General features: G+C 37.5%; 2 protein-coding genes across 2 annotated transcripts; both read left to right on the plus strand.

Annotated features, from left to right (window-relative positions):
* Positions 1-112: 112 nt before the first annotated feature.
* Positions 113-565, plus strand: hspb3 (heat shock protein, alpha-crystallin-related, b3; the record flags this gene model as incomplete). The annotated part of the gene is made up of 1 exon (XM_082171735.1): positions 113-565. The coding sequence occupies one exon, from the start codon at positions 113-115 to the stop codon at positions 563-565; it is 453 nt and encodes a 150-aa protein (XP_082027861.1).
* Positions 566-4,089: 3,524 nt separating this feature from the next.
* snx18a (sorting nexin 18a) lies at positions 4,090-24,903 on the plus strand. The gene is made up of 2 exons (XM_082168765.1): positions 4,090-5,897; positions 23,631-24,903. Exons 1-2 carry the CDS (start codon positions 4,433-4,435, stop codon positions 23,882-23,884), a joined length of 1,719 nt encoding a protein of 572 aa, XP_082024891.1. The 5' UTR covers positions 4,090-4,432; the 3' UTR covers positions 23,885-24,903.
* Positions 24,904-26,761: the final 1,858 nt, after the last annotated feature.

Genomic DNA, 26,761 nt, shown 5'->3' on the forward strand with positions numbered 1-26,761 from the left:
CCAGAAACCTAAGCAGAGGACTGTCTTTTTATAGCTTTGGTTGGTTCTAACGGCATCGCGCTACTTCACATTCACTACACAAAAAGCCAAGGTAACCTCTGCACCCAGTGTCATGGCAAGAGAGGGGATCACTATTTCCCACTGGATATCAAGCCCTGTGCGCTACCAGGAGCACTTCAAAACAAGGAATCTCAATGAATGCACTGAAGATCATCGACTATTTGCCCTGCCGGGACCTGAATGTCTGCCGGTTAAAATGGACACTGAGGGGAGTCAAGCAGACAGTGGGGACGAGGACTCAGGAGAGCCAGTGTTTCAAATCCTGCTGGACGTGACTCAATTTAAACCAGAAGACATCCTCATACAAGTCTTTGAGGGGTGGCTGTTAATCAGAGGTCGGCATGGGGTGAGGATGGACGAGCATGGGTTTGTGTCGAGGAGTTTCACTAGACAGTATCAGCTGCCTGACCGTCAGCTCCAGGCAGGGGACCTCAAAGCCATGCTGTGTCATGATGGGATACTAGTGGTGGAGACCAAGGACCGATGGTGGCCAGCATGTGATTAGGAAAATGCAATGACTTAACATCATTCATAATGACATGATCAAACATAGGCTGTGTTAGTAGAAGGTTTTTGTTGCTTTATGTGAGTTAGCCTACATCATAAAGCAATCACATCGATTGCTGTTATATGACAGTATTGCTTTGTTCTGCATGTCTGCAGACATTTAACAACCTTCAGCTTGATTGTCTGCCTAATGCTTAGTTGCTTACCATCAAAAATGTATTTTCTAATAAATAAAACAAGCCTTTCATATAAAATTTCTCAAAAAAAAGTCTTGTAACCAAGAGTAAACTACAACATCTACGGCAAACTATGACATCAACTACAATAACAGCCCCTTGCAGGAATGTGATTAAGCTTAACTGACTCATTATGCCATTGCAATGCAAACACGCTTATCAGCATTCCACTATCATAATGCGGTCTAACTGTTTTGAAAAAAAATTGGTCAAAACCTGTTAAGCACACAAATAGTCATCATAACAACAAACATCATATGTGTAATTCAGGGCACAGTTCAGACGGAATAAAAAGATAAGTTGTCTCTCGCCATTGACTACCATACATATTTTTTCCGAAATAAGGTCCCATGAGCCGGAAGCGGAGGGGAGGGACTGTTAGGCTTTCTATACTGTAAAAAACGTATAAACTCTTTAAATCAGTAAGTGCGTCTTGTCTGTGTCATATTGTATTTTAATCGTAGCACCGGTATAAATGAATGTAGATGGAGAAAGCGTCTTAAAGGTTGCTTAAAAGAGATTGTACATCTACATATCAATGTGCGAATTGTGAACTAATCTTTCTTTTGAATCGGATCTTTCAATGAATCGGTTGAATCTGTTCCCAACACAAACCGGTCTCTGGCTGAATCATCGACGTCGTGAGGCTCTTTCGGCTAAGACCTTTTTGTAATAAGCCGAGAACCAATGATAGCACAATTGTAGCAGGGATTTCGATTCGTTCTAAGCATAAACATTATTTTACGTTCTGTCTCCAGCGTTCATCGGGCTTTTTAACGGTAACGTTAAGTTAACCGATTAACGTTAGAACGAAATAAAACGTTACAATTCCAATGGCATGAAACGAGTCGCAACTGAATTTATCATAAACAGACGCATTTCGTACTTGAAGAAGGATAACTAATGTTTGATCAATAAAATAATTTACCTTAACATCAACTTCTTGAAGACTCTGCTACGGTCGCCAGTCTGACTCTCAACGGCTGCATTCCCTTCACACGAGGGCGCGGGAAATTAAACAGGAAGTGGCGTAATTATAATGTTTACCAGGAAAAGTATTTAGTTTCATAAAAAAAGTATTTGGTTTCATGAAAAAAAAATTTTTTATATATTTTTATATATATAATTATGATATTAACCCCAAAAAATAATTCAGGAACAGATTTAAAACGGACTGTTCCTATTTTAAATTACATTTAAGAACCTGATTTGGAATGGAGAATTTGAGTGATGGAGTGAGGTATTGATTTAATATCTGAATAGAATAAATGTTAACAGTATTTTTCCCAAGTACATTTGATCAATTCCAAACCTAATCATTCTTAATAACTACCATTCATTTTGCAAATAATCATTTATAAGTGATATATAATTGTTAATGAGGACACCTTTATTCAGGTGTGCATAATTATTAAGCAGGTTTTCTTTGACAGATAAAATGGGCAAAAAAAAAAAAAAGACTTATACTGAAAAGTCATTATTAAATGCCCATGAGAAGGATTAAATTAGAACATTAAACTGACCGACCATTGGACAAGAAATGCTGACTGGGTCAACAGGGTCCAGCCCTTGTTAATTTTTAAATATCACTTGATTATACAGTAGGCTAGCCTACAAGTCAAAAGTTTAGAAACTTTATTATTGTTTTTGAAAGAAGTCTCTTCTGCTCATCAAGGCTGTATTTATTTGATTAAAAAATACAGGGAAAAAAACAGTAATATTGTGAAATACAATTACAATTTAAAATAATGGTTTTCTATTTTAATATACTTTAAAATATAATTGAATCCTGTGTTGCAAAGCAGAATTTTCAGCATAATTACTCCAGTCTTCAGTGTCACATGATATAATATTATACACAGGAATAAATTAGTAGCCTATACTTTACTGACGGCTCGCGCAGCCTCTCGAGGAGAAATCGAAACAAATGAGCACAACACAGAAAAAGAAACTTAGTACTTAACATTAACATAAATAAAGAGTTTTTATTTTTATATTATAACATTATGACACAAGCAACATCACACGACCAAGAGTGCAGTTGTCCTGAATACCATCACGATTGAAAACGTGACACTGATTTCATACAACAGTTCAGTTATAGTTAATCTGAATGAGTCAAAAATTCAAAGACCAATTTCATAAACAACTGTCTCATGAATGAATCAGCGGTTTGAACGAATCGTTTGAATGAGTGACTCAATGACTAACTCATTAAGACGGTCGCTTTCCGCCTCCTAATGGTGGTTTAGTTTCATGTTTTAAGTATCACACACACACACACACACACACACACACACACACACACACACACACACACACACACACACACACACACACACACACACACACACACATATATATATATATATATATATATATATATATATATATATATATATATATATATATATATATATATATATATATATATATGTACCTCATATATATATAGGCTACTATATATGTACCTCATATATATATAGGCTACTATATATGTACCTCATATATATATATGTACCTCACTCCATCACTCACATTCCACTGGAGGAAGATTAGATCGAGCAACTCCAGGACTAAATTGAGGCTTAAATTAAATCTACCAGGAGGCAGGTTTAAATTCAGATTAACGTTGTGTTTCAAAGAAGACACATGTATTACTTGGACTATGTCAGTGAAGATCAATATGTGTGTGTGTCTATATATATATATATATATATACACACACACACACACACATATATATATATATGTGTGTGTGTGTGTGTGTGTGTGTGTGTGTGTGTGTGTGTGTGTGTGTGTGTGTGTGTGTGTGTGTGTGTGTGTGTGTGTGTGTGTGTATATATATATATATATATATATATATATATATATATATATATATATATATATATATATAGACACACACACACACACACACACACATATTGATCTTCACTGACATAGTCCAAGTAATACATGTGTCTTCTTTGAAACACAAAGTTAATCTGAATTTAAACCTGCCTCCTGGTAGATTTAGTTTAAGCCTCAATTTAGTCCTGGAGTTGCTCGATCTAATCTTCCTCCAGTAAATTTACACGTGGCTTTTCTGGTCATTTAATGTAATATCCCACGTGATGGCGTAATTGCGTGTTGATGTAAAATAATCACTAAAACTGTCAATTGTATAGAATTGTTCAAAAGAGACGATTCGCGAAAATCAGAAGTCCTCACTATGTATTTGATTCGTGCTGCCTGGTGCTAAGCTCCGCCCTCGACTACCCGGACTGGTTGTGCTCTCCTCGGCGCTGTTTAGGTTGAGTGAGTGTACACTGCAGTCGGTGTGGGACGGGCTCGCAGCACAGCGACTGGGCTCTGGATGGTGAACTCCACGGATGAAGAAATTATTCTGCCCACCACTCTGGGAATTTTAAACACGACAGCTGACAGTCAAGTTATCATTTAAGCGGTGTGAGGAGGACTCTGGAGATAGATACAGCTAGGGTGTACGGTTCCCGCAGCTGACGCGCAAGTTGTTGTCAGTCTCGCAGGTCAGTGAGTGAGTGAGTTTGGGTTGGAGTTAGCTAGCTGATACGCTAGCCTTAAACGATTTTAAATTCATCGAAGCTTGGATATATTTTGTGTGTGTCATGGCTCTGCGAGCGAGAGCTCTTTATGACTTCAATTCAGAAAACCCAGGGGAGATATCAGTGAAGGAACACGAGATTGTAACTCTGTACAGCGAGCAGGACATTGAAGGCTGGCTGGAGGGGGCGAACAGTAGAGGGGATAGGGGGCTTCTCCCTGCGTCCTACGTCGAGGTATTGAGGAATGACACCGTCTCGTCTTTTAACAACAACTCTCGGTATACCAACATTCCCACTGGTGGTTTTGACTTCAAAAACCAGACTCAAGAGAGCTACAACAGTGCACCAGTAGCACCCAGCTTCACAGCCTACCCTGCTCTACCTCATCAACAACAACAACATGCAGGGACCCCAGCCAGTGATGATGATTGGGATGATGACTGGGACGATCACTCGTCCGTAGCTGATGAACCAGGGAATGTTGGTGGAGGATACAGGAATTATGAAGGTAACGGACCCTCTAGCTACAGCATCTCCACATCCTCCATGCCTAGAGGTGCACAGCAAGCCAAAAGTTCAGCCACGGTCAGCAGAAATCTGAACAGGTTCTCCACTTTTGTGAAGTCAGGCGGTGAGGCATTCGTCCTGGGGGAAGCATCCGGCTTTGTGAAGGATGGGGATAAAATTTGTGTGGTAATGGGTCAGTACGGTCCAGAGTGGCAGGAAAACCCTTACCCATTCACTTGCACTATTGATGATCCCACCAAGCAAACGAAATTCAAAGGCATGAAAAGTTACATTTCCTACAAGCTGACGGCGACCCACACGCAGAGTCAGGTCAACAGAAGATATAAGCATTTTGATTGGCTCTATGCACGGTTGGTGGAGAAATTTCCTGTCATTTCAGTGCCACACATCCCTGAAAAACAAGCCACCGGTCGCTTTGAAGAAGACTTCATTTCTAAAAGGAGAAGAGGGCTGTTATGGTGGATGAATCATATGACCAGCCACCCTGTACTGGCCCGGTGTGATGTTTTCCAGCACTTCCTCACCTGCTCCAGCACGGACGAAAAGTCTTGGAAGCAAGGGAAGAGAAAAGCAGAGAAGGATGAGATGGTCGGTGCTAATTTCTTCCTCACCATCAGCACTCCAGCAGCCCCTCTTGACCTGCAAGACGTCGAAAACAGGATTGATGGATTCAAGGCCTTCTCCAAGAAAATGGATGACAGTGTGATCCAAGTCAACGCCACGCTTAATGAGTTTGCGAGGAAGCAGATAGCCGGGTTCAAGAAAGAGTATCAGAAAGTGGGACAGTCTTTTAAGTATCTAAGTCAAGCATTTGAGATGGACCAGCAGTCATACTCGGTCAGTTTGAACCAAGCAATTGCGTACACGGGAGAAGCCTACGAAGCTATTGGAGACTACTTTGTGGAGCAGCCTAAACAAGACGTGGACCCTGTGATGGATTTGTTAGCCCTGTACCAAGGACACCTTACCAACTACCCTGATATCATCCATGTTCAGAAAGGTAATCATTTACTCATTTATTTGTATCATCATATTTGAAAAATGCATGAAACTGTGTTCAGCTAGATCAGTGGGCATTAAAGATAACAGGGTCATTTGCTCTCAGAAGTTTGCTTTGCTTGACTGATTTGTTTGCATTGAAGTGCCACAGATGAGTTGTGCCTGGTTTCATCTGACTGCTGAGTCACATGGGGTGAGCTGTTGCTGACGTGCTGTGTGTGTTTTTCCTGTGGTCTGTAAATCAGCCACATACAATGACAAAGGTTGACAGGAGAGTTTCAGTACGCATACAATAATTCAGTCAATTGGTGTGCATTGATTTGAGAATGGATGTTATTGTTACAAACAGTGGCACATTCTAGCTTAGTGACACATTTCTGACAGTTGATAATGTCCTTGATTGTGTATTATAAAACAAGTGTCATTTTATTTCAGATCAAAAGCCTGTATGCATATACTTCATTTTACATCTGGAATCATGATGAGACTCGGTTATCATTTTCATCATGATGCTCAGGACTGCAAATAACACCCTCAGAGGATGTGGGAAGTGCAGCAATCACACATTCAGCTGTTTGCTTAACTGCTTGAATATGTATGACGCTCATTAACATTTGCAGATACATGTGAGACTTTAAGCTCTCAAATTCTAGGTTGAGATTATTTTTTTAGAGAGACTCACTTTTTTTTTTTATGGAGCCTTATAATGTAGGTCTTGCATAGCTTGTAATGATCACTTGACTGGAATTTTTCAATCAAGACTTTTAGTTTAAGACAGGATTGCTTGTTGTAATATTTCTTTTTTGTACCGTGTTCTCTAAATGTCAATGCAGTTACATCATGTACTCATGCAAAGTGTAGTAGTCATCATGATTTAAAGGAAACGGTTGAACCCAGAGGGAAGACTTTGAAATTACTAAAAATTATCATATATACAACACAGTTCAAAAGTTTAGGACCAGTAAGAAATTAATACATTTATTCAGCAAGTAACTGTGCATTAAATTGATCAAAAGTGACAGTAAAGACATTTATAATGTTATGAAAAATGTCTTCTTCTTTTTTTGTACTTTCTATTCATCAAAGAAGCCTGAAAAAAATATATCACAGTTTTCAGAAAAATATTAAACAGCTATTTTCAACACTGATAAGAAATGTTACTTGAGCAACAAATTAGCATTTTAGAATAATTTCTGAAGGATCATGTGACACTGAAGACGGGTAATGTCTGGGGCATTTATACACATTGTCTTGTATGTTTTCAGAGAATGACTTGACGGATAGGCAACACTGAATTTTACAAGCTGTTTCAACAGTCCACATTTATGTGGCTTCTCGTAACCACAACATGAACAAATAGACTTTGTTAAAGCCCATAGAGATTGTCTATGAGCTGAGCTTGCAGGGTAGCAATGTACATTCATATGTCTGCCATTTCCTTATGGGAAAGTAGCTAATGTTTTGATCTTGTTGTTCACAACAAAATGTTAAAAGTAGCCTAAATTTAGATATTTATAACTGTTGAATGTGTAAACCAGATGTTTAATGAGGTACAGACTGGTGCTGCAGACACACCACTGTCACTGTATTGTGCTTTGGAAAAATTGAAATGCTGTGTCGTACCTCCAGCAGAGAGGCCTCAGTCTGTGACCGATCCAGCCGACTGTCTATGACTGAGGTCACCTGCATCTGGCTGAAGCCCATATGCCATTCCTGAGCACTTGCCAAGGAAGAAACAGCCTTATTATAGGTGTATGAGTGCTGTGAGAAATATTTTCTGCATTCTGTCTGTGGTTTTGCCCACAATGGCACAGTTAACTTGTGCAACTGTGAGCAGTAAGCATAAGATGGAACATCTACGGGTTCTGAAGAAACGATCATCCAGACTTTGAATGAGTCAATAGAAAACTATGAGCAAAGCTGTCCACTTTCCTTCACCACTGTGACAGAGTAAATACTGACATGTTCTCCGATTACAATGTCTGATGGCAAACAAAAAGAGACATTCAAATCCCCCTGAGGAGGGGGTCATATTATAACCACTTCCTGTCTCATGATCTCCTCATAGACATTTAGATATCTATCTTTCATAAGAAATAATGATCATTTTGGCTTTGAATTTGCGTCATAGCTGCATTTTGACAGTTTTGTTGTTAAAGTTTCATCATATTGTCATTTGCCATCTGTTTACCTACTCAGATTTTGTCACCCTTTTAATCATTTTCATGGTGAAATGAAAATCAATACCATAAAAACAACTGCACCTCAGAAATGATGCCTAAAATATTCTACAACCAACTAAACCACAATTTCTCACAACTTATTCTCAGTAAACAACAGATGAAAGCAATATGATTTGCGTTTACCTGTGTAATTCAACATAATGCATTTGCCGTTTTCTTTTTTCTTTTTTTTCTTTTTTGTAAGATGATCAAATTTCAAGGCCATCATAATGTCCACAGGGATAAATAAAAGGTCTACTGTGTTTTTGATAAAATGCACATGAGCACAGCATGTATTGATTTGTGTCACTATAGCCCCCATTAGCGATGGAAGTGAAGAGCCATTAGTGAACATACTGACGTTGGTATAAATGGGACCCTTTTTTCCATCGCTTTTCTGTGATATGCATCAAAACATGTTGAAGTATATGTGGTTCTTCTTATGACAATGAGAGGAAACAATGACTCAGATGTGATGTGGTTAGCTGGGGAAGTTAGCACTGTGCTTAAACCCTTAACCAACCACTGAACGGCTATCTGAAGTCTTTCACTTGTTTGACACATTATTGTTAGAGACATGTCTAACGTTATCTCTAGTCATCCGAGGGGAAGTCTGAAAAGACCTCTATTAATGTAGTTCAACTTATGTTTTCTCTCTCCCGTGAAACAAGATTTGAGATGTCCTGTAGTGTGCTATATTCCAAGTCTTCTGAAGCCAAAAGATAGATTAGAGAAGAGTTGTGCGCATTCTGCACAACATCCCCCCTCCCCCCACAGACAAGTGAGTTTTGAATGTATCTTCCAAAAGTATTTTTATCTTACTTGAACTCCATGAGTATTTTAGGTTGAAGTTGTTTAAGTTAGGGATGTCCCGATCCGATCACGTGATCGGAAATCGGGCCCGATCACGTGTTTTCAGACTCGATCGGAATTTGACTGTAACTAACCACAAACATGGATATAATAAAATGATGCATGGAAAAGAAACTGTCGACAGTCTCAGTGAGTTTAATTCATACATTTATAGTTCGAGTGTTGTAGTTTTATGATGCAAGTTTAGCACTGCTGCAGTTCATTTTACAGTGCATCAGGGGCGGCTGGCCAATAGAGGGCGCTAGGGCGCCGCCCCCCCCCCCCCATGAGTCAGACCACAGTTTATGAGCCACACTCATTAAATAAGTAAATACATACATAAATCATACATACAAATTGTCAGTATTTGTGTGTTTGAGATATTAAATACATCCAGTATATGTGAAAAATATGATAGAAATTCAAAATATCTGCTTTTTCTACACATCCCCCACGTCTCATCAGCTCTGGGGCGCTGGGAGAAAGCGCCCCAGGAAGGCGGGTCTGTGAAGCAGCTTAGCCAATTGCTGATTTAAGATATACATGTTTGACATAAACTGTAGCCAATCAGCGAGCTCAAATCTAGTCAGCTATGGGCGCTTCTGTTTAGCGCCCCAAGCTGCGCGTGCCCGAGCCGAGGCGCTCACATCTCTATCAGACAGCGTCTATCTGCCTGGCTAGCTGGATGCGGTCATGCTAATGCCTTGTTTTGCTTTCCGTGATTACTTTTTAAAACAACAGCGACAGATCCAGCATGGACAGTTACCGGAGTGAGGGACCTGTCTGAGAAAGTAACTAAACTGTTTGAGTTAAATTTCAGATGCAAATGGAAAGTTTGTGCAGTTTGTTTGTTTTTGTGTAAGAATGCTTCAGTCTTGTAATATGGCATTAAATAATTACTGACGTTTTGACAGAGCACTGGTATCATGCAGTTTGTGTTAAATTGTGTTTGGGTGGTTAATACTAATAAATATTTGTAATACTATTATTATTATTATTATTATTCGGTTTAAAAAGATATGTAAAGGCAGTGGTTCTCAAACCGTGAGGTGACAGAAGGGGGTGCGGGAACAAAATGCTGAATTTTGCCGTTCCTTTAATACTAACTTACCTCATCTTAAAATACGATTTAAACAGCGATTTAAACTCTCAGGTTAAATGCTGTAAATACATGAAATCCGATCAAATTACCTCATCTTTTGCGGTCAAAACTGTCTGCGTTTAAGCAGCGTGTATAGGCTATATGACAGGTCTTGAGCAGATTGCTGCCTCAGCAAATCGCGCTATAGCCTACTGCCGTTCTCGACAATGTTTGTAAAAGTAGGGATTTAGCACTTACTAGCATGAAGAACAAAAGACACAGGCTGTGCATGGAGATCGATATAAAGTATTGTGGGTGGTGGTGGCGCAATGGATAAGACACATGCCTTTGGTGTGAGAGACCCGGGTTCGAATCCACTGTGAGACACCAATGTGTCCCTGAGCAAGACACTTAACCCCTAGTTGCTCCAGAGGCGTGCGACCTCTGACATATATAGCAATTGTAAGTCGCTTTGTATAAAAGCGTCAGCTAAATGAATAAATGTAAAAAAAAAATAAAGAATCAAACTCTCTTCGATACAAAGACATAGGCTACCCTGTGCGAGTTCCTGTGTTTAATGTTGATCACATGAAGATCCACACGATTGCAAATGTCACATTGATTTTATACAACAAGTTCAACAAACGAAATATTAATATTAAGTGATGTTCATTTTCAACACAGTTGTCAGTATTTTTACAATAAAATAATAGCTCCAAGTAACGAAAGCCACAGCAGAACTGCAGCACACAGCAGTGTTTGTGAACGAATCTGCGGCTTTGAACGAATCTTTAGAGTCAATGATTCAATGATTAATTCACAAATACAGCCACTTGCTTCATTTCTGAATGATTCAATGACTCACCACCTACTGGCGTTTTTAATTTAATATTTAAAAGCATCATTTCGTTTTTACCATCATTGCATATTTATCTATTTAACTTTTTTTTTTTTTAAGCATTATTTATGTTATAAAGATATTTGTAAAGGCAAAAATGCAGTTGAAAAAATCGATTTAAGGGGGCAAATATTGTCCCTTACTGAAAAAGGTGTGACTGAAGAGTGTGGGTACGCAGAAGGATATTAAGCCTCTTGGGGTACAACTCTAAAAAGTTTGAGAACCACTGGGACTGGGTTAAGGAATAGAACAAAATAAACATCAAAGCACAATATACCAAGGGCAGAAAGTAGGCCTAATAGCCTATTCCCATGGTTTGAATATGACACAGCCCCACCTAAGATATTTTTCACCAGCCGCCACTGCAGTGCATTATGTTGACTATTAGGGACAAGAAAATGTATTAGCCTATTTGTCAAATTCGGATGACGTTTTAGTAATTGATGACAGTATGAGTGAGTTTAATTTGTAGATTGATCGATCGTTAATCTAGTAAATGATTTAATCCCTGAACACTGCTGTGTGTAATATAAAAACACTCTCCCAACAGCATACTGTTTCTTTTGAGCCTAATTCCTAGTCAAATTAAAATGATATAGTTGTATAATATCACTTGTGGTGGTGTTTTGTATAGATGTGGCCAGACGAGCAGTCTCATTCGCGCCGCGGGACCTCTAGACGCGCGTAAACGCGTCTTTACAACACTGAAATCACTCGCGCCAGACGCTCTATTCGCGTTTGGTGTGAACGCACCTTAAAGGAGAACTTGGTAACTTTTTTAACTTAATAAAACTGTCTAGAAATCATTTGGATGGTTAAACAACCTGTTCTGGTGATATTGGTGACTTTCCCTGCTCCCCCCAGCGTTCCCAGGCGGAAAACCAACCTTGCAACTTGCGCACTGCCGTCCCGGCAAAGTGAAATTGGAAGTCTCGTGAGAAGCGAGAACTAGAACGAGAACGAGCGCGAAACACAAATTGCTTTACGGCAATTCGACATAAACACACACGCATGTATGATGTATTACCAGATTACCCACCTCGGTAGACATAGCTCCACGCGATACAGTTGGCTTGCTCCGATCAAAACAAACGCACATGAGCAGCGGTAGAGAGGGGGAGGAGGCCGCCGCAAGTGAGTTTTTTACGACTGTGTTGTGAAATATACGCCCCCCCACAGCTGTAGGGGGAGCTCGTGGGGAAAACATGCGACAACAAAAGGGAAAATCAGCGAAGAAGTGACTAGAGTTCGCTAGAGTTACAGAGTTCTCCTTTAACAATAACATTAGAGTGACAGCACTACCAACGCCCACAAGCGACTAGCGACATACAGCGACAAAATCTGACAAGTTAAAACAAAATGACCTTTTCAGCTCATCATGAACCTGAACATGGGAGGCCCCTGAACTTGGGAGGCCCCTGGGCTTCAGCCCAGGTAAGCCCGTGCATTAAGGCGGCCTTGACTGCAGTGTATTTTGGCCATGATCAATGCATTGTCAGATCGCGGCACTCCTGCTCTGCTCTGCTATACGCACTGCCGCGCCGCCTCTGCGTGCGGTGTGAATGCTCTAATCTGTTAACATGGGCGGCAAAAAAAATAAAATACGCGTGCAGTTAACGAATTTGCCAATTCGTATGAATTCATACGAATGACCTACCCCTGACCCCGCCCCTAAACCTACCCATCACGTGGGTTTAGACAAATCGTACAAATTCGTACGAGTGAGGTCGTACGAATTAGTACGAATTAGCCAACTTTTTATCATTCGTACGAATTGGTCGTGAGATAGCGTTGGCGTAAGAGTTAGGAGTGCAGTTCCTAAAAGCACATTACTGGCTTTGCAAACACTGTGGCACTTTTATATTTTATTTGTTTACATGCCTGCCGGGTATTTTAAGTTGAGGTGCTATTTGTTTATATATTAGACTTTTTTATATTTACTGTTGCACTAAAGTCCAAAAGTGAAGAATTTATCTTATTTATTACTTGATTGTTCAAGCTACCTCACAGAAGTGCTCTGTTTGTTAACAGAGTTGTTGAATGTTAAAATAAGGTGAATTAAATAAAAAATAAGGAACATCCTGGATCTGTTTTTTCGCTCTTCTTTATTCTTTTTTTATGTATTATAGAAGTATCGGATCGGGACTCGGTATCGGTAGATACTCAAAATCAAATGACTCGGACTCGGACTCGAGGGCAAAAAAACCTGATCGGGACATCCCTAGTTTAAGTGTTTGTCTGATACACTTTGTGACCTGTGCACAAGTATAATTTGGGCAGTCCAATCGAGTCACACTTTCCTCAGATCATTTTCTTAAAACTGAAAATGACGCCATTATCTACCCACCCTTTTTTTGTGTGGAACACAAAAGGAGTAATTGTCTATCTCTTTTTCATACTACAAAAATTCATGGTGAGCACCATTCAAAAGTAGCTTATCTCTTATACTTATACTTATCTCTTAGTCTCTTATGCTCACCAAGGCTGCATTTATTTGATCAGGAACCTAGTAAAACAGTAATATTATTACAATTTACAATAACTAGCTATTTTCTATTTTAATAAATTTTAAAATGTAGCTTATTTATTCCTGTGAAGGCAAAGCTGATGGCAAATCTGTCACATGATCCTTCAGAAATCATTCTAATATGCTGTTTTGATGCTCAATAATCATTTCGTACTATTCTCATTGTTGAAAACAGTTATGCTGCTTTTTATATTTGTTGAAATCAGGATAGTATTTTTTTTTATTTTGATGAATAGAAAGTTCAAAAGAACTGTATTTATTTCAAATTGTAACAATTTAAAAGTATTTTCTGTCACTTCTGATACATTTAAAGGGGTCATGAACTGAGAAATCTAATTTTCCTTGAGGTTTTGACTTATAAGAGGTCATCATCATATTATAAGAATATCCTGAAAATGTCAGAATTGAAAACTTCCTTGTTAGTCCAAAATCAGCTTTTATTGTTACCAGGCCCAGCGAATGACTCGTCCTGGACTTTGCCTCTTTATGACGTAATAAGGTAGTGAATGCAGAAGAAAATCAACTTAGGCCCTGCCCACTGGCGTTAGTGAGATGAGGACGAGAGAATAGCTCAGGGTCACTCACTGGCCTAAAAATAACTTATACCTTCCAAAGGATCTTAATGCTAGGAATGTGGATATTTATCTACAATCAATTATTTACAATCAAACGGCGCATGTTTATCAGTGAGTTCTTGACTCGCGCCAAAACTTCCGTAATAATCAACGAATCTCTTATTTACATTGTGTTTGCACTGTTAGTTATGATGAAAGCATTCGTTAGTGTGCAGAAATCGAGTTCTCACAGCAACCTTTCATGCCACGATATGAATATAATGCCATAGATCTAATTGCATTGCTATAATTATCACTTTTCATGAGTAGTTAATATTCAGAGCTGTAATAGTAAAAACATTTTAAAAGTTTTCAAGAGAGTTAAACATGTAATACTAGCTATTTCGAATGAAAAGCTTTTAACCAATCACAGTAGTGGGTGTTTAAACTGAAGTCTCACAGCAGACACGCCCCTTCAAACAGAGCGTTCAAATCAGAGGCTAAAATCAGGCTAGGAAAAATGCCTTTTATTTCTAAATCATTATTTAAAAATCATACTAACATTATAAGTGCACCCCAGGAAACATTATGAAACAATAAAACAATGCAGTTCACGACCCCTTTAATTCATCCATGCTAAATAAAAATATAAATTTTGCAGCAGTTCTGCCTAATACCTTCTTTTGTTTCACTGAAGGAAGAAAAAATACAGGGTTGGGAATTGCATGAGGGTGAGTAACTGATGACAAAATATTAATGTTTGAGTGAATGATATCTCTAACCATCAGTCATGACCGAAAGTGCCTAATTGGTACTTTAAGTCTTCACTGTCACTGCTGTTTATCAGGGAAGATGATTATTAGAGTCATAAAATTCAGCCACCATAGAAGACACAGCAGCTTCTGAAATGGGCTGAAAGCTGAAATTCATTGGTCTCCATTTAGGTGCTGAAGTACTAGCAAATGTCTTGTAATTCACAGCGGGTGACTTTTGTATTTTCCTTAATGCCCATGAATCTAATGGTGCTGTTACAAAGCAAATTGGACTTTCTCTCACGTTGTCACTTTTGCCTGTGATCTGCATTTGCCTTTTCATTTGTTTAAAAAGCCAAATAATTTGATCTGCCACCTATGTTATCATCAGATCAAAGTCCCATGCAAAAAGTCATGATCCAGATCTGTGTAAGATGTTCGGGGTGTCAGTAGGGGACTTGTGTTCTCTAGTTGCAGTTCACTGGCAGGACTGCATGTGTTGTGTAATAGGATATTACGTAATGCCTGCGAGGTTGTGCTGCAGCAAGCTTTATAGGGGCTCAGTTAAGCGCAGACTCCCACGTGTGTCTTCGCCTTTCTCAGACCATTTTTGTACAAATGGTTTGCCCTATGTGGTTTTCTAATGTTTTAATACTCTTTGTTTGATGTTCGATAGCTTCGAAAATGCGCAGTGATGTCTGGAATCACTTGATAAAGTAGATGAAAATACATTTAAGTGGAAGTTGTGCAGCGCCAATCTGCCATATACATAAAATTATAATGAGAACACTATAGAATGTTGTGAATTCTTTATGCTTTAGTTGCCCGTGTTTCAGCCCGTTGTTACGGAAAGAGCGCATCCACAACGGGAGTAACACTTTCTGGCTAGCACTTAACTAGTGCAGATACAAGTTGTAATGTTACATTTATGTTATGTATCTAGAACATCTGATTAATTTATCTCATATAGGATGCGTCACATAGAACGGGCTTCAGTTTACTGGTGTTCATTCAATCTTCAGCTTCACCTCATGCAGCTGCTATTCCTTTTCCATTTTCATTCAGTTTCAATTTTCACTTTATTGTTGGAATCTCTTCAAAAAAAATTTCTTGCATCCCACAGCGTCTACTGTCTCGCATCAATACACATACACTTCAAATTATTAACACAAAACAATTAACACCACTTGATACAAAAAACACATACAAGTATGTAACTACACAACTAGCTGCAGTGCATCAATTTAGTCCTTTCTATTTTTCAGAATCCTCCTGAGGCCTACTTAGACCCTCAATTCTAAATTTATTAATTTACATTTACATTTAATCATTTAGCAGACACTTTTATCCAAAGCGACTTACAAATGAGGAGAGCAATAAAAGCAATTAAACTAACAATAGGACAACAATGTGCAAGTGCTGTGACCCTTCCCAGTTTATTCTAAGGCAGTATACGTAATCTTAAAAAAAAAAAAGAGTAGAGAGAGTATATAGAGTAGAAGAGAAAATAAAATAAAAGAAAGTGTTAGTATTAATGAATCAAGTGTTGCCGAAAAAGACTGATCATTCTAGCATATGCTACTCCAATAGATGTTTCTTTTTCAAAAACATGCATTATTGATAATCTAGCAGTGGTATTTTTCATATGTTCAGATTTGGATAGACATGTTTACATGTAAAAAAAAAAAAAATCGTAACAGTGTTTTTTTATTTTTTATTATTATTTAATTTTTTATTAACATTATCACCATGATAGACATGTTGTATGTTTACAACATTAGTTTAACATTAGATTTTTTTACTTGAGAAAAATTAACATGTATCTACTGTACCTGATATTTATCCAAATTAATCGATATTGAATCTAGATTGGAATCAAATCACAAGCACACGTGTCATTATACCATGTAAACATTGTTTTTTGTCACTAAACTTTATGAAATTCTGTTTGGTTACTAAATGTTTTGACAATCACAATAACAACCCACACCCCCCTAGAAAATTATCTCTCCAAGCTGAACTCAAAAGTTAGCAGCCCTTTTTATAAGGCTGCTGTCACTTTTTACGACCTCATGCACAGATCTAATATACAGGCACGTTCCAGTTTTCTCCCTACTGGTTATGTTCACTTAAGACATAACCGACTGTTTGTTTATGTAAACCTTGTGTGTATGTGACAGTTTAAGCGCAATAAGACGCAAACAATAACCTAGTTTAGTACTCACAAGCTGTTTGACAGGCTTTTAGTGTGTGCGCGATTCGGGTGTAGGGGCTCAGATAAGCTTGTCAGAACAGCCTGCAAATAGAATGTTTAACTGGCAAGGCTTTAAAATGCATGCAGATAATAAACTTTCGTAATTGTCTATAACTGCAGTGTCACCTGAGAGTAACCCTACCTCTGCGTTAACGTGATGTGAATGTACATCGCGTTGTACCTATGTTGGGACGGAGGTGCCAGAACGGCAACTGATTAAATGTGCACCGTAGCAGGATAATACTTTATTTCTTCAAAAGCAGATCGTGGAGACATTTTAATCATTCACGGTCAAAAATCGTGATATCACACACCCCTGGTTCCAACACTTTTGATTTTCTGCCCGACATATTAACGCATGGACCAGCTGTTTTAGCATTCTGTCATTGACTTAGCCAATTCCCGTAATTTTTTGTTTTGCAATTAAACAACTGATTTAGAAATTTAGTTGACCAAGCCTCTTCTCGTAACGTTTAGACGACAATGAGAGGGCAGCCCTAAAATATTATGTTCACACAAGCAAAGGCAGAAAGTTCTGGCTTTTACCATTAAGAGACCATTCACACATCAGCACCAAAATACACGCTGATACGCTGAAAAATCAGCGAGTGTATATATACACATACAAAAACTTTTAAAAAGCAGCTGAGCTTACTGTAAACAGTGCGGAGTAATCGCATCATCTCTATAAGAACTTTATGATTGGCCCAAAGCAGACTTCTTTTGTCCTCGTTCGTACTCCGTAATCTTCATTCTTTGTTCACGCACAGCAGCTTACCGGTAATTTACTGGTAATGTTACAACTTCTCATCTTGGTAATTTGGCAGAACCGATTTAACTTTGAATAATAACTTTGAGGTAATTATAGAAGTGATGCAGTTTTGTGATATACTGTGGTGTTTTGTATAGTCAAAGGTGCATATAACAATCTGTGTGGGGTAAAGCTAAATAAAAATTAAAAATACAAATACAAACAAAATACAAAAGAAAATTGTGAAATTGAAAAGAAAAATGACAAAATATAAAAACTAGTGACATTTTCAAGACTAAAATAACCCTACCCTAATTAGCTCCTAAAGCTTAGTTCCATATAAATTCACGGATAATTTATGTCGTTAGTGAAAATCAATATTGACCTTCACTCACTGTAAAAAAAAATTACATCCCCAAGTCAAAAATTTCTAGTGACTGATAACATCTAAATTTTTCAATTAGTCTGACGTATTATTTCTCATTGAGCCAATGTTAACAGACTATTGCAACAAGAATTGCACTTAGGCCAATTAAAAAATGTAGATGTGACCAGTCACTAGAAAATTTTGACTTGGAGAGGTTAGAATTTTTTTTAGTGTTGAATTTGAAAAAGGATGCTCATTCAAGAAGCTATACTAAAATTCAGAGTCAGTTCATTCACATTTGGGGATCGACTATTTTTGACTGTCAAAATGCCGGCGGACACAGCAACAGTGAGTTGTTCAAAATCTTTATTTTTACTAAACTCTGTGTACACAAACAATGTTCTCAATGCTCGAGCTCATGTGTAGAGCCCCTGGTGATACTTCGAGCAAAGTTTCATGTTGTGTCGAGCCTTCTTAGTGTTTTAAAAATAGCTATTTTTGATGCTATCATAGTAGTGCCCCATTCACTCCCATTCAAAAGGCAATTTGACCGAAAACGAAAATACGGTCAAAACTTAAAAGTGGTGTTTCCATTCTAATTATGCTTTTAAACGAAAGTTTGCCTCGGGTAGATTAACAAAAAGACCCTAGGTTGCATTTTGGCGACAATTATCCTTTAACGGTAATTTACCAGTAAAGACGGTAGGCCTAGGCTATGTGTGAAAGGGGTATGTGTCTTGTTTTCTGTTGGTTGTATATGAGATTAAAAATGTATTTAACGTCAGAAATGAAATTTCACCCTATCTATTTTGTAAACGCATGTTATTGATCTTATTTAGTGATTTATCCATGCATATGTTTAATTCCCCCCCCCCCCAAAAAAAATGTACCTCAAAATGTCGTAATTAGGGTTGGGTACCAAACTCTGTACTTTTAATGGCACCGACCGAATTACGTCGGTGCTACCAAGTATCGATTCACATTTAATCAATCGGTGCCAAATTTCGGTACCTGAGAACGCATGGGTGCGAGAGTAAGACTATTTAAATACGATTCCTGCAAGTTCTGCGTGTCTCTGTGAATGAGTGGCGCAGACGCGCTGTTTCATTCACCACACACACACACACACACACACACACACACACACTGAAGCACGCGCGACGCTCGCAGTGTTTTTCAGCTTCTGCAGTCTCACTATATGAGAACATGAATGCATTTCCAGAGCCGCTCTGAGAGTTTTCTGTTTCATTTAAGAAAAACTATCGTCATATCATTAGCACACTGAAACTCAGAGGTCTTCACCACAAATAAAAGTTCGGTTTAACTTGATCATATATTACTGTTGTACAGTAGAATTTATATATCTCAATTTAATAATAACACTAATAATAATAAATTATGAAAAAATATTTTTTAAGGAATAATCACACTTTTTCTTCCATTGTTGTAAATTTAACAGTATAAAGCTCAGTTGTTCCGCATGTTGTTTGACAAAGTATAATTTCATATAAAAGATCAATTAAATTAATGTTTTATGCCTTCATTTGATTACTAGAAAATTCACTACAAAACATTTAATAGAATTTGTTTTATTATTATTATTACTAAAATGGTTGTTTTTATTAATATTCAAGCATCACAGACAATGCCAGACAGCGACCAAGGCATCTCTGGCATAATGTCAATAACACTTCTGTAAATGACTTATAGTTTCTTTACAGTTATTGAGGTAAACATGCCTAAAGTACCCAACCCTATTCTTAATGTGATCTTCCAGCGAAACTTCTCTTTGTTAAAGCATGCTGAATTTTTCCAATTATTTAGTCGCTTAAATTTCACCCCTCCACAATGGACTGCAAGCTCGCAATACTGTAATGTTTGAATGCAACACTGACAGCTCAAAATCAACTTCTGATGAATAGATCCAAGTTCGGCCTTAAATTTCTTTTCTATTTCAATAATCCGCTACACTTGGATGTGCATCACAATACGACCAAAAAGATCTGTCTCTATACTGTTTCATTGCAATTTTTAAGCAGTGTTAATTGTCTAAAATGTAATGGTTAGTTGTGTCCTGATTCTCATAGTTCTGGTTCTGTGTAAATACTCATTGCTGTGTAAATACGGATTTGCACTTTCTGTTGTATAGCCTGTATGTCAGGAAATGTCAAAGGGAACAAGCTTTGTCCATAGCAAAAACAACACAGTCCAATGTAAATAATGTCTGCAAGTGAGTGTAGTGCTGATACTCAGTCAGCTGATGAAGGAAAAAATGTGATGCAAAAGTTACCGAATGCATTACGTTCTATTCAAAGTAACGGTAACATAATTAGTGATGAGATTGTAACGATTCACATTTAAAAGCAATGTCGTTCCCCAACACGGGCTGTCTGAAATCGGCCTCATTGCCTGCTGTTTTTCATCATTGACCTGCATCTTGTCTTCCTTGAATGCACTTTGTCTTTATCTTGTGTGCTCTTTTGAACTGCATTTGTGAGAGTCGGTGTGTTCGTGTGTGTGTTTGAGGAATTTCGGTGATCTGGGTTACTCTCAAGCGAAGGCTTCTTTGGCCTGAAGGCAGATAGTGTGGAGTTTGGGGGGATGGGACGTTTGGGAATGTCTTGCATGTTTCTCCTCACGAGGAGGGAATTCAGCAATCTGTGCTCAATACTTCACTGATACACTCAAGGCTTTCAGAGAGAGGATAATAATGTCATGAGATCTGAACTAATACACCTTGTTACAGACTCTGTACCTTTATTTGTGCTGCATTTGAGACAAGCTTGAACTGGAAAAATTTGTGGGTAAGAGTAGGGTTATTTAAGTCTTGAAAATGTCACTAGTTTTTATATTTTGTCTTTTTTTTTGTCTTTTTTTTTTTTTACAGTTTTCTTTTGTATTTTGTGTGTATTTTTTATTCTTATTTTATTTAGCTTTACCCCACACAGATTGTTATATGGACCTTTGACTATACAAAACACCACAGTATATCACAAAACTACATCACCTCTATAATTACCTTCAAAGTTCTTATTCAAAGTTTTTATTTTTCAAACACACAACGATTCCTGGTACATAGCAATAAATTGTAACTGCTATCAGCGTTTATGGTTCAGCTGCACTGACTGGATGCAGTTCCTGAGCAGTTACTGATGGCCAAACATCAGCCTTGTTTGACTCTTAGTGTTTATTCCTATTGTATAATGGATATTTATAGTTTCGATTCAGTCTCTATTTTTTGGGGGGGTTTTTTGTGGTAAACTCACATTTTTATTTTTATGTTAGTTTCATCTCTAGTTATTGTTTTAGTATTATTATATATTTTTTTGTAAATACATGTCATCTCTGTCATCTTTACCACACACTACCATTTAAAAGTTTGGGGTCAGTAAGATTTTTAAAAAATGTAGGCTATAGGCTGCATTTATATGATCAAAAATACAGTAAAACGACTTCCTTGGGGTTAGAAGTTCATTTCTTTCGTCCTAAGGTGGAAGATGCTGTGTAATGACTATGACTGTTATTATGTAAAGTCACTCAATGTGACACTTTAATAGAGTTCATTCTTGTTTCCTGTCATTGTAATATGAATCAGGTTGCTGGGGAAAGCAATTTCTTTGACGTTCACTCACTGACATTGTTGAAAGTTTTATAGTCAGTTGATTGGTCAATCGTGGCATTCTGCTGTCAGATTTTTTTGGAATGAAATCGGCAATCTGCATAGCTGAGCTTGTTTTTACATCTCTTGTATCATATCTCTCTTTCAATATTTCATGATAATTTTTTTGGTGGTAATGTGATCTTATCACCCTGTCTAGGTTTGATATGATAAAATGATTGACTGTGTGACTGTCACTGTACATTTATTATATATGCTAGTGATGATCCCTTCCTTTTTTTTCTGAAACTTTTCCATTAAGATAAAAGCAGCCCTGTCTATCGCTGACGCTGATAAAGCAAAAATTTTACCAATCTGGCACAACCGTACAGACTACAGAAGAAAATGTGATTTTACTGCATTTTAACTTCCATGTTCCATGAGCTTGCAAGACTTTTGCAACAATAGCAGAGCTGCACGTAGCTGCCACATATCTCAAAACTCATTCACTTTACTTCCTCTTGTGGACAAAAGCTCCAGATCAAAAGATAATCAACATTAATTTCAAACAAACATTCAGAAGCATCAGCTGTAGTGAAATCAATTTTATTTTGTCTTTGATCGGAGCATGATGGCCGTCTACATGGCTATAGTTTAAAGCAGGGGTTCCCAATTCCAGTCCTCGCGCCTCCCCGCTCTTCACATTTTGTATGTCTCTCTTATCTAGCACGCTCAGTTGAGGGGTGGGTTCCTTTCGACCATACGTGCGCTGCAAAGTGAACTTAAAAGGGTATTTCGCCATCTTAGGGAGATATCAGTTCCGAAGCAGGTTGACAACGGTTACAAGTCAACTATCATTATTAAAGGTTAAATAAGATAAAAAGACATGTTACCACCACCACCGTCTTACGTTACCGTCTCCCTCATCTAACACACCTTATTCATCTCATCAGCTCATTAGTACATACTACAGTACAAGACGTGAATTGAGTGTGTTTGAGGGAGACATCCAAAATGTGCTTTGGTGGGGGTCCCCAGGACAGGTTTGAGAAGCACTGGTCTTAAAGCAAAGACATATCCCAAATTCACAAGCAATTGCTGAAGTAAACAATCTGTAATGAAATAAGCAGCAAATTAATAGCAATAGGGCAAATAAACACAATAGAACAAAGTTAAATATTGCGTTTAAGTTTTTCAGGTAGGTCTGTTCAAGTAAGAAATACAACAACAAAAAATCATATATTTAATATATATAAACCTGCATAGTCAATATGCTGCTGTCACTTTGATAAGACAGTATGCACAGATCCAGTATACTGACACATACATTTTATACTGATACGTTTGATTTAGTCTCAAAAGACTGTTTACGTGAATACTCACCAAGGCAGCATTTTGGCACATAAGTGTGTGTATTTGACATTTCAAATGCAATAAGCCACTCAAGAGAACTTCATTCTCACACACTGAGGCGGCTTTCAGGCCTGGCGTTGGCATACCAGTACTGGATTCAGTTTTGTTGCATGGTTTGTTGTGCTTTTAAAAACTTATGAAGTCCATTCCGCTCTTTATTTTCTCATTCACTGATGTTTCATTAGCTCTCTAACGTATATTTACTCCTCACATCCATTGACGTGCTCTTGCACCTCCCCACACCTTGAAAACCCATATGTTTGCCTATGATTTATACATCAAAATAGTAATAATTATATCATAAAAGTGACATCCTGGTCATGCCATATTGCTCTTTTCAAAACAACAGCCACATTCATGCAGAAGAACAGACGAGTCTAACCTGTTGAGCTATTCGTCATAACTTCTCTCTTGACTGAATCTGAGTCAATATTTAGTCTCATCCTGGTTCTGCTTTCTCCACAGGTGCTCTGACGAAGGTGAAGGAAAGCCAGAAGCACGTAGAGGAAGGAAAGATGGAAAGCCTGCAGGCAGACGGCATCAGGGAACGCTGCAACATCATCTCTTTTGCCACGCTGGCTGAGATCCAACACTTCCACCAGACTCGAGTGCGGGACTTCAAGTCCCAGATGCAGCATTACCTCCAGCAGCAGATCAGCTTCTTCCAGAAGATCACAGGCAAGCTAGAGGAGGCGCTTCAGAAGTATGACAATGCCTAAATGAACCACGTTTCAATTGGACTGACAGAGCTTTACCTTGCCCGGCAGAGAGCCCGGTGAGGGTTAGCCAGCCCCTAGCAATATATGACAAAAAAAGAGTCTAAAATGTATGAAATCTATCCCCATACAATGAGTGTCCATTAGAAGGAACTGAAACTTTTTGGGGGAAAGTCTTTGGTGAGATGGCGATAATAAACGTCTAGTCTGGACTGTGTTTTCCTACGTGAAACTGATGAGGAGGACAGAGACACGCAGGACATAGTCACAGAGAACATGGAATATATTTGATCCTGCTACTAATGTCATATTTTAAACAGTGTTCTTTACACAGACGAATGAAATATTAATATGACTTGAGGTGCTCGTGTGGCTCCTCTCTGCCACCTTTTAAACACTCGAGACCCTCTTAGCCATTCTTAGATGTTTACAGACCTTACAGAGCCGCTGTCATCACTGTTGTGCCTTTCGATCTCGTCTTGTTGGTATTTTTATAATTTCTTAAAAATAACTATATATTATTCTTATTCTGAAATTTGTTTTTACAAGGTTTGATGTTATTATTCTTAATTATGTTATCTTAAAAGTCACCCCTGCTTAAAATGGCAGGACGAAGGAGTAGCTGGCTCATGTTTTGAGATAAGTGTGGGAGTAGCTTGTCACAATGCTCTAATTTGATATCCTGTCTGATTTATTCCCCCAACTCCAATGCAGAACAGAATGTGCATTTGGGGGAAAACCGTAGTCATAGACAATTGAGCAGGCAAGCACCTAAAAACAATTTCAAATGTGATGTTAACAGGAAGCACAGCACACTCAGGATAACATGAGTTCATTTTGGACACTTCTGCCTACCATTTTTTTGGGTTTATGACATTTCTCAAAACTTACAGTCAGAGAATCCAATTTATTTTCTACTACAGATTTTTTTTTTTTTTTTTTTTACTACAGATTTCTACTTATGAACCACACCTAGATGTTCTGAAATATTAAAGAAGATTGCAAATAAATTGTTCACCTAATTGCTTGTTGCATTGCATATATTTTGTAGTGCATGTATTTTGAGATAGGCACATTCAAACACCACATTGAACATATTTTGATCTACTGAAAGTAGTTATAAATAATCAATGGCAACAAGATGTTTGTTTGCTGTTACTTGTCTTGATCATATCCTGTGCAGGCATAGTGAAAAAGAGAACAGATGGAAATAGAAACTAAAAAGGGCTGCACGATATTGACCTAAAATGCAGTAAAATGTTAAATAATGCGATATTCGATATGCAATACAAAACTGTGTAAAATCAACTTGAATTATATTTAAATATATTTAAAAACTGAAAGTGATATAACCAATAAATGGTTCATGTTCTTTCCGTGAAAAGAAAGCATCACTACAACTTCTGAAAGTGAACAGCAGCATTTTTTTCATTACATAAAAAGTAATGTCACAAATTTAAAATGTCATTTTAACCTCAATGTAAACAAACAAAAAAAGCTATTTAAATACCAGCAACTCTTTGCTCAAATTGGTTATATATAGTTATATCAACCTGAATCCTTAACATCAAGAACATCCAGGTAAACGAAAACACATAACTAAACTAGGAGTGGACGATTTGTAATTTTATTTTATTTTATTATCTTAGTTATTAAAAATAAGAACAAATGGGTTTGCAAAATTACAAACAATAGGACAAATACAATAAAACAAAGATACAAATTAAATAAACAGTGCTTTACATTTTTCAGGTAGGCCAACATTAGATAGACATTAGATTTTTACATTAGTAAGAAACAATACAGAAAATGTATAATCAAATGTAAAAATAAAACACTGCACTCTTCAAATGAATTAAATATACACTGATTCATATTAAAGCTATAAAATGTATTCATTTAAGAGCAGTAAGTGATTTATTTTCTTTTTTTCTTTTGTTGTTTGACAGACAGCAGTAGGTATACTGTATTAGGCTGCTGTCACTTTAAGACCTAATGCATGGATCCTATTGACACACATCGGATTTCTTTCCCATTTGTTTACATTCACTTAATACATTCTAATGTGTTTGCATGAATACTCACCCAGACAGGCATTATGACATAACTGTGACCATTCAACTGCAATAAGCCGCAAAAGAGAGCTGAATTCGCAATCACGTGCTGTCCGAGAGGCGGATTTCTATGCAAGCGCTTCGAGTGTGCTTCACTGTTGACCTAAAATTGACTTTAAGAAACTTTTTGAAGTAGCCTATAAAAATCATTCAGATATCCCATATGCATATTGCGATATTTCGATATATCGTGCAGCCCTAATTTATTTTCATTCTTTACATTTGTTGTTTTCTCTTTCCCTGTTTTTTTCAGTATATATAACCAATATTGATGCAGTATTAGTACAACTATAATTGTTGTGCTGAAGGGAAGAGGAAATCTTTTAAGCGTCTTGTTACTAGTGTTGAAGCATGAAAAATGTGAAAGTGGATGCAGATGTTAATTTGTCAATACTTGTGAAATATATCAACCCTATATTTTCACATTGTACATTATAAAAACAGACACTTGTGATTGTGCATTTGCATCAGCAATAAAAACACTTCAAATCTTGTTTACCACAACAAACACCTGTTATGTCCTAAGGAATAAGATTTTTACCATATCTACATTGTTTACAATCTCTATAGGATATGGGCATTTCATGAACTTTCAAGTAGTGACTACTTTTAAAACTAGTTAAAATAATGTAAACAAAATCTTTTTAATTCTTATATTATGCAGGCTATATTTATGACCTAATAGTCATTGAGCAAATATACTGTATGTTGAGTTAAAAGTATAAATAAAAATGATATACAAAATATTATTTCATATTTATAATGT

Source organism: Leuciscus leuciscus (assembly GCF_965113295.1).
Source record: "Leuciscus leuciscus genome assembly, chromosome: 5".
NCBI classification, from domain to species: Eukaryota; Metazoa; Chordata; class Actinopteri; order Cypriniformes; family Leuciscidae; genus Leuciscus; species Leuciscus leuciscus.

What these genes read in the sequence shown, in the direction of transcription:
- snx18a (XM_082168765.1), top strand. Translation starts at nt 4,433, where the DNA reads ATGGCTCTGCGAGCGAGAGCTCTTTATGACTTCAATTCAGAAAACCCA. An exon ending in TATCATCCATGTTCAGAAAG is followed by an intron (nt 5,898 to 23,630) that starts GTAATCATTTAC and finishes CTTTCTCCACAG; the next exon opens with GTGCTCTGACGAAGGTGAAG.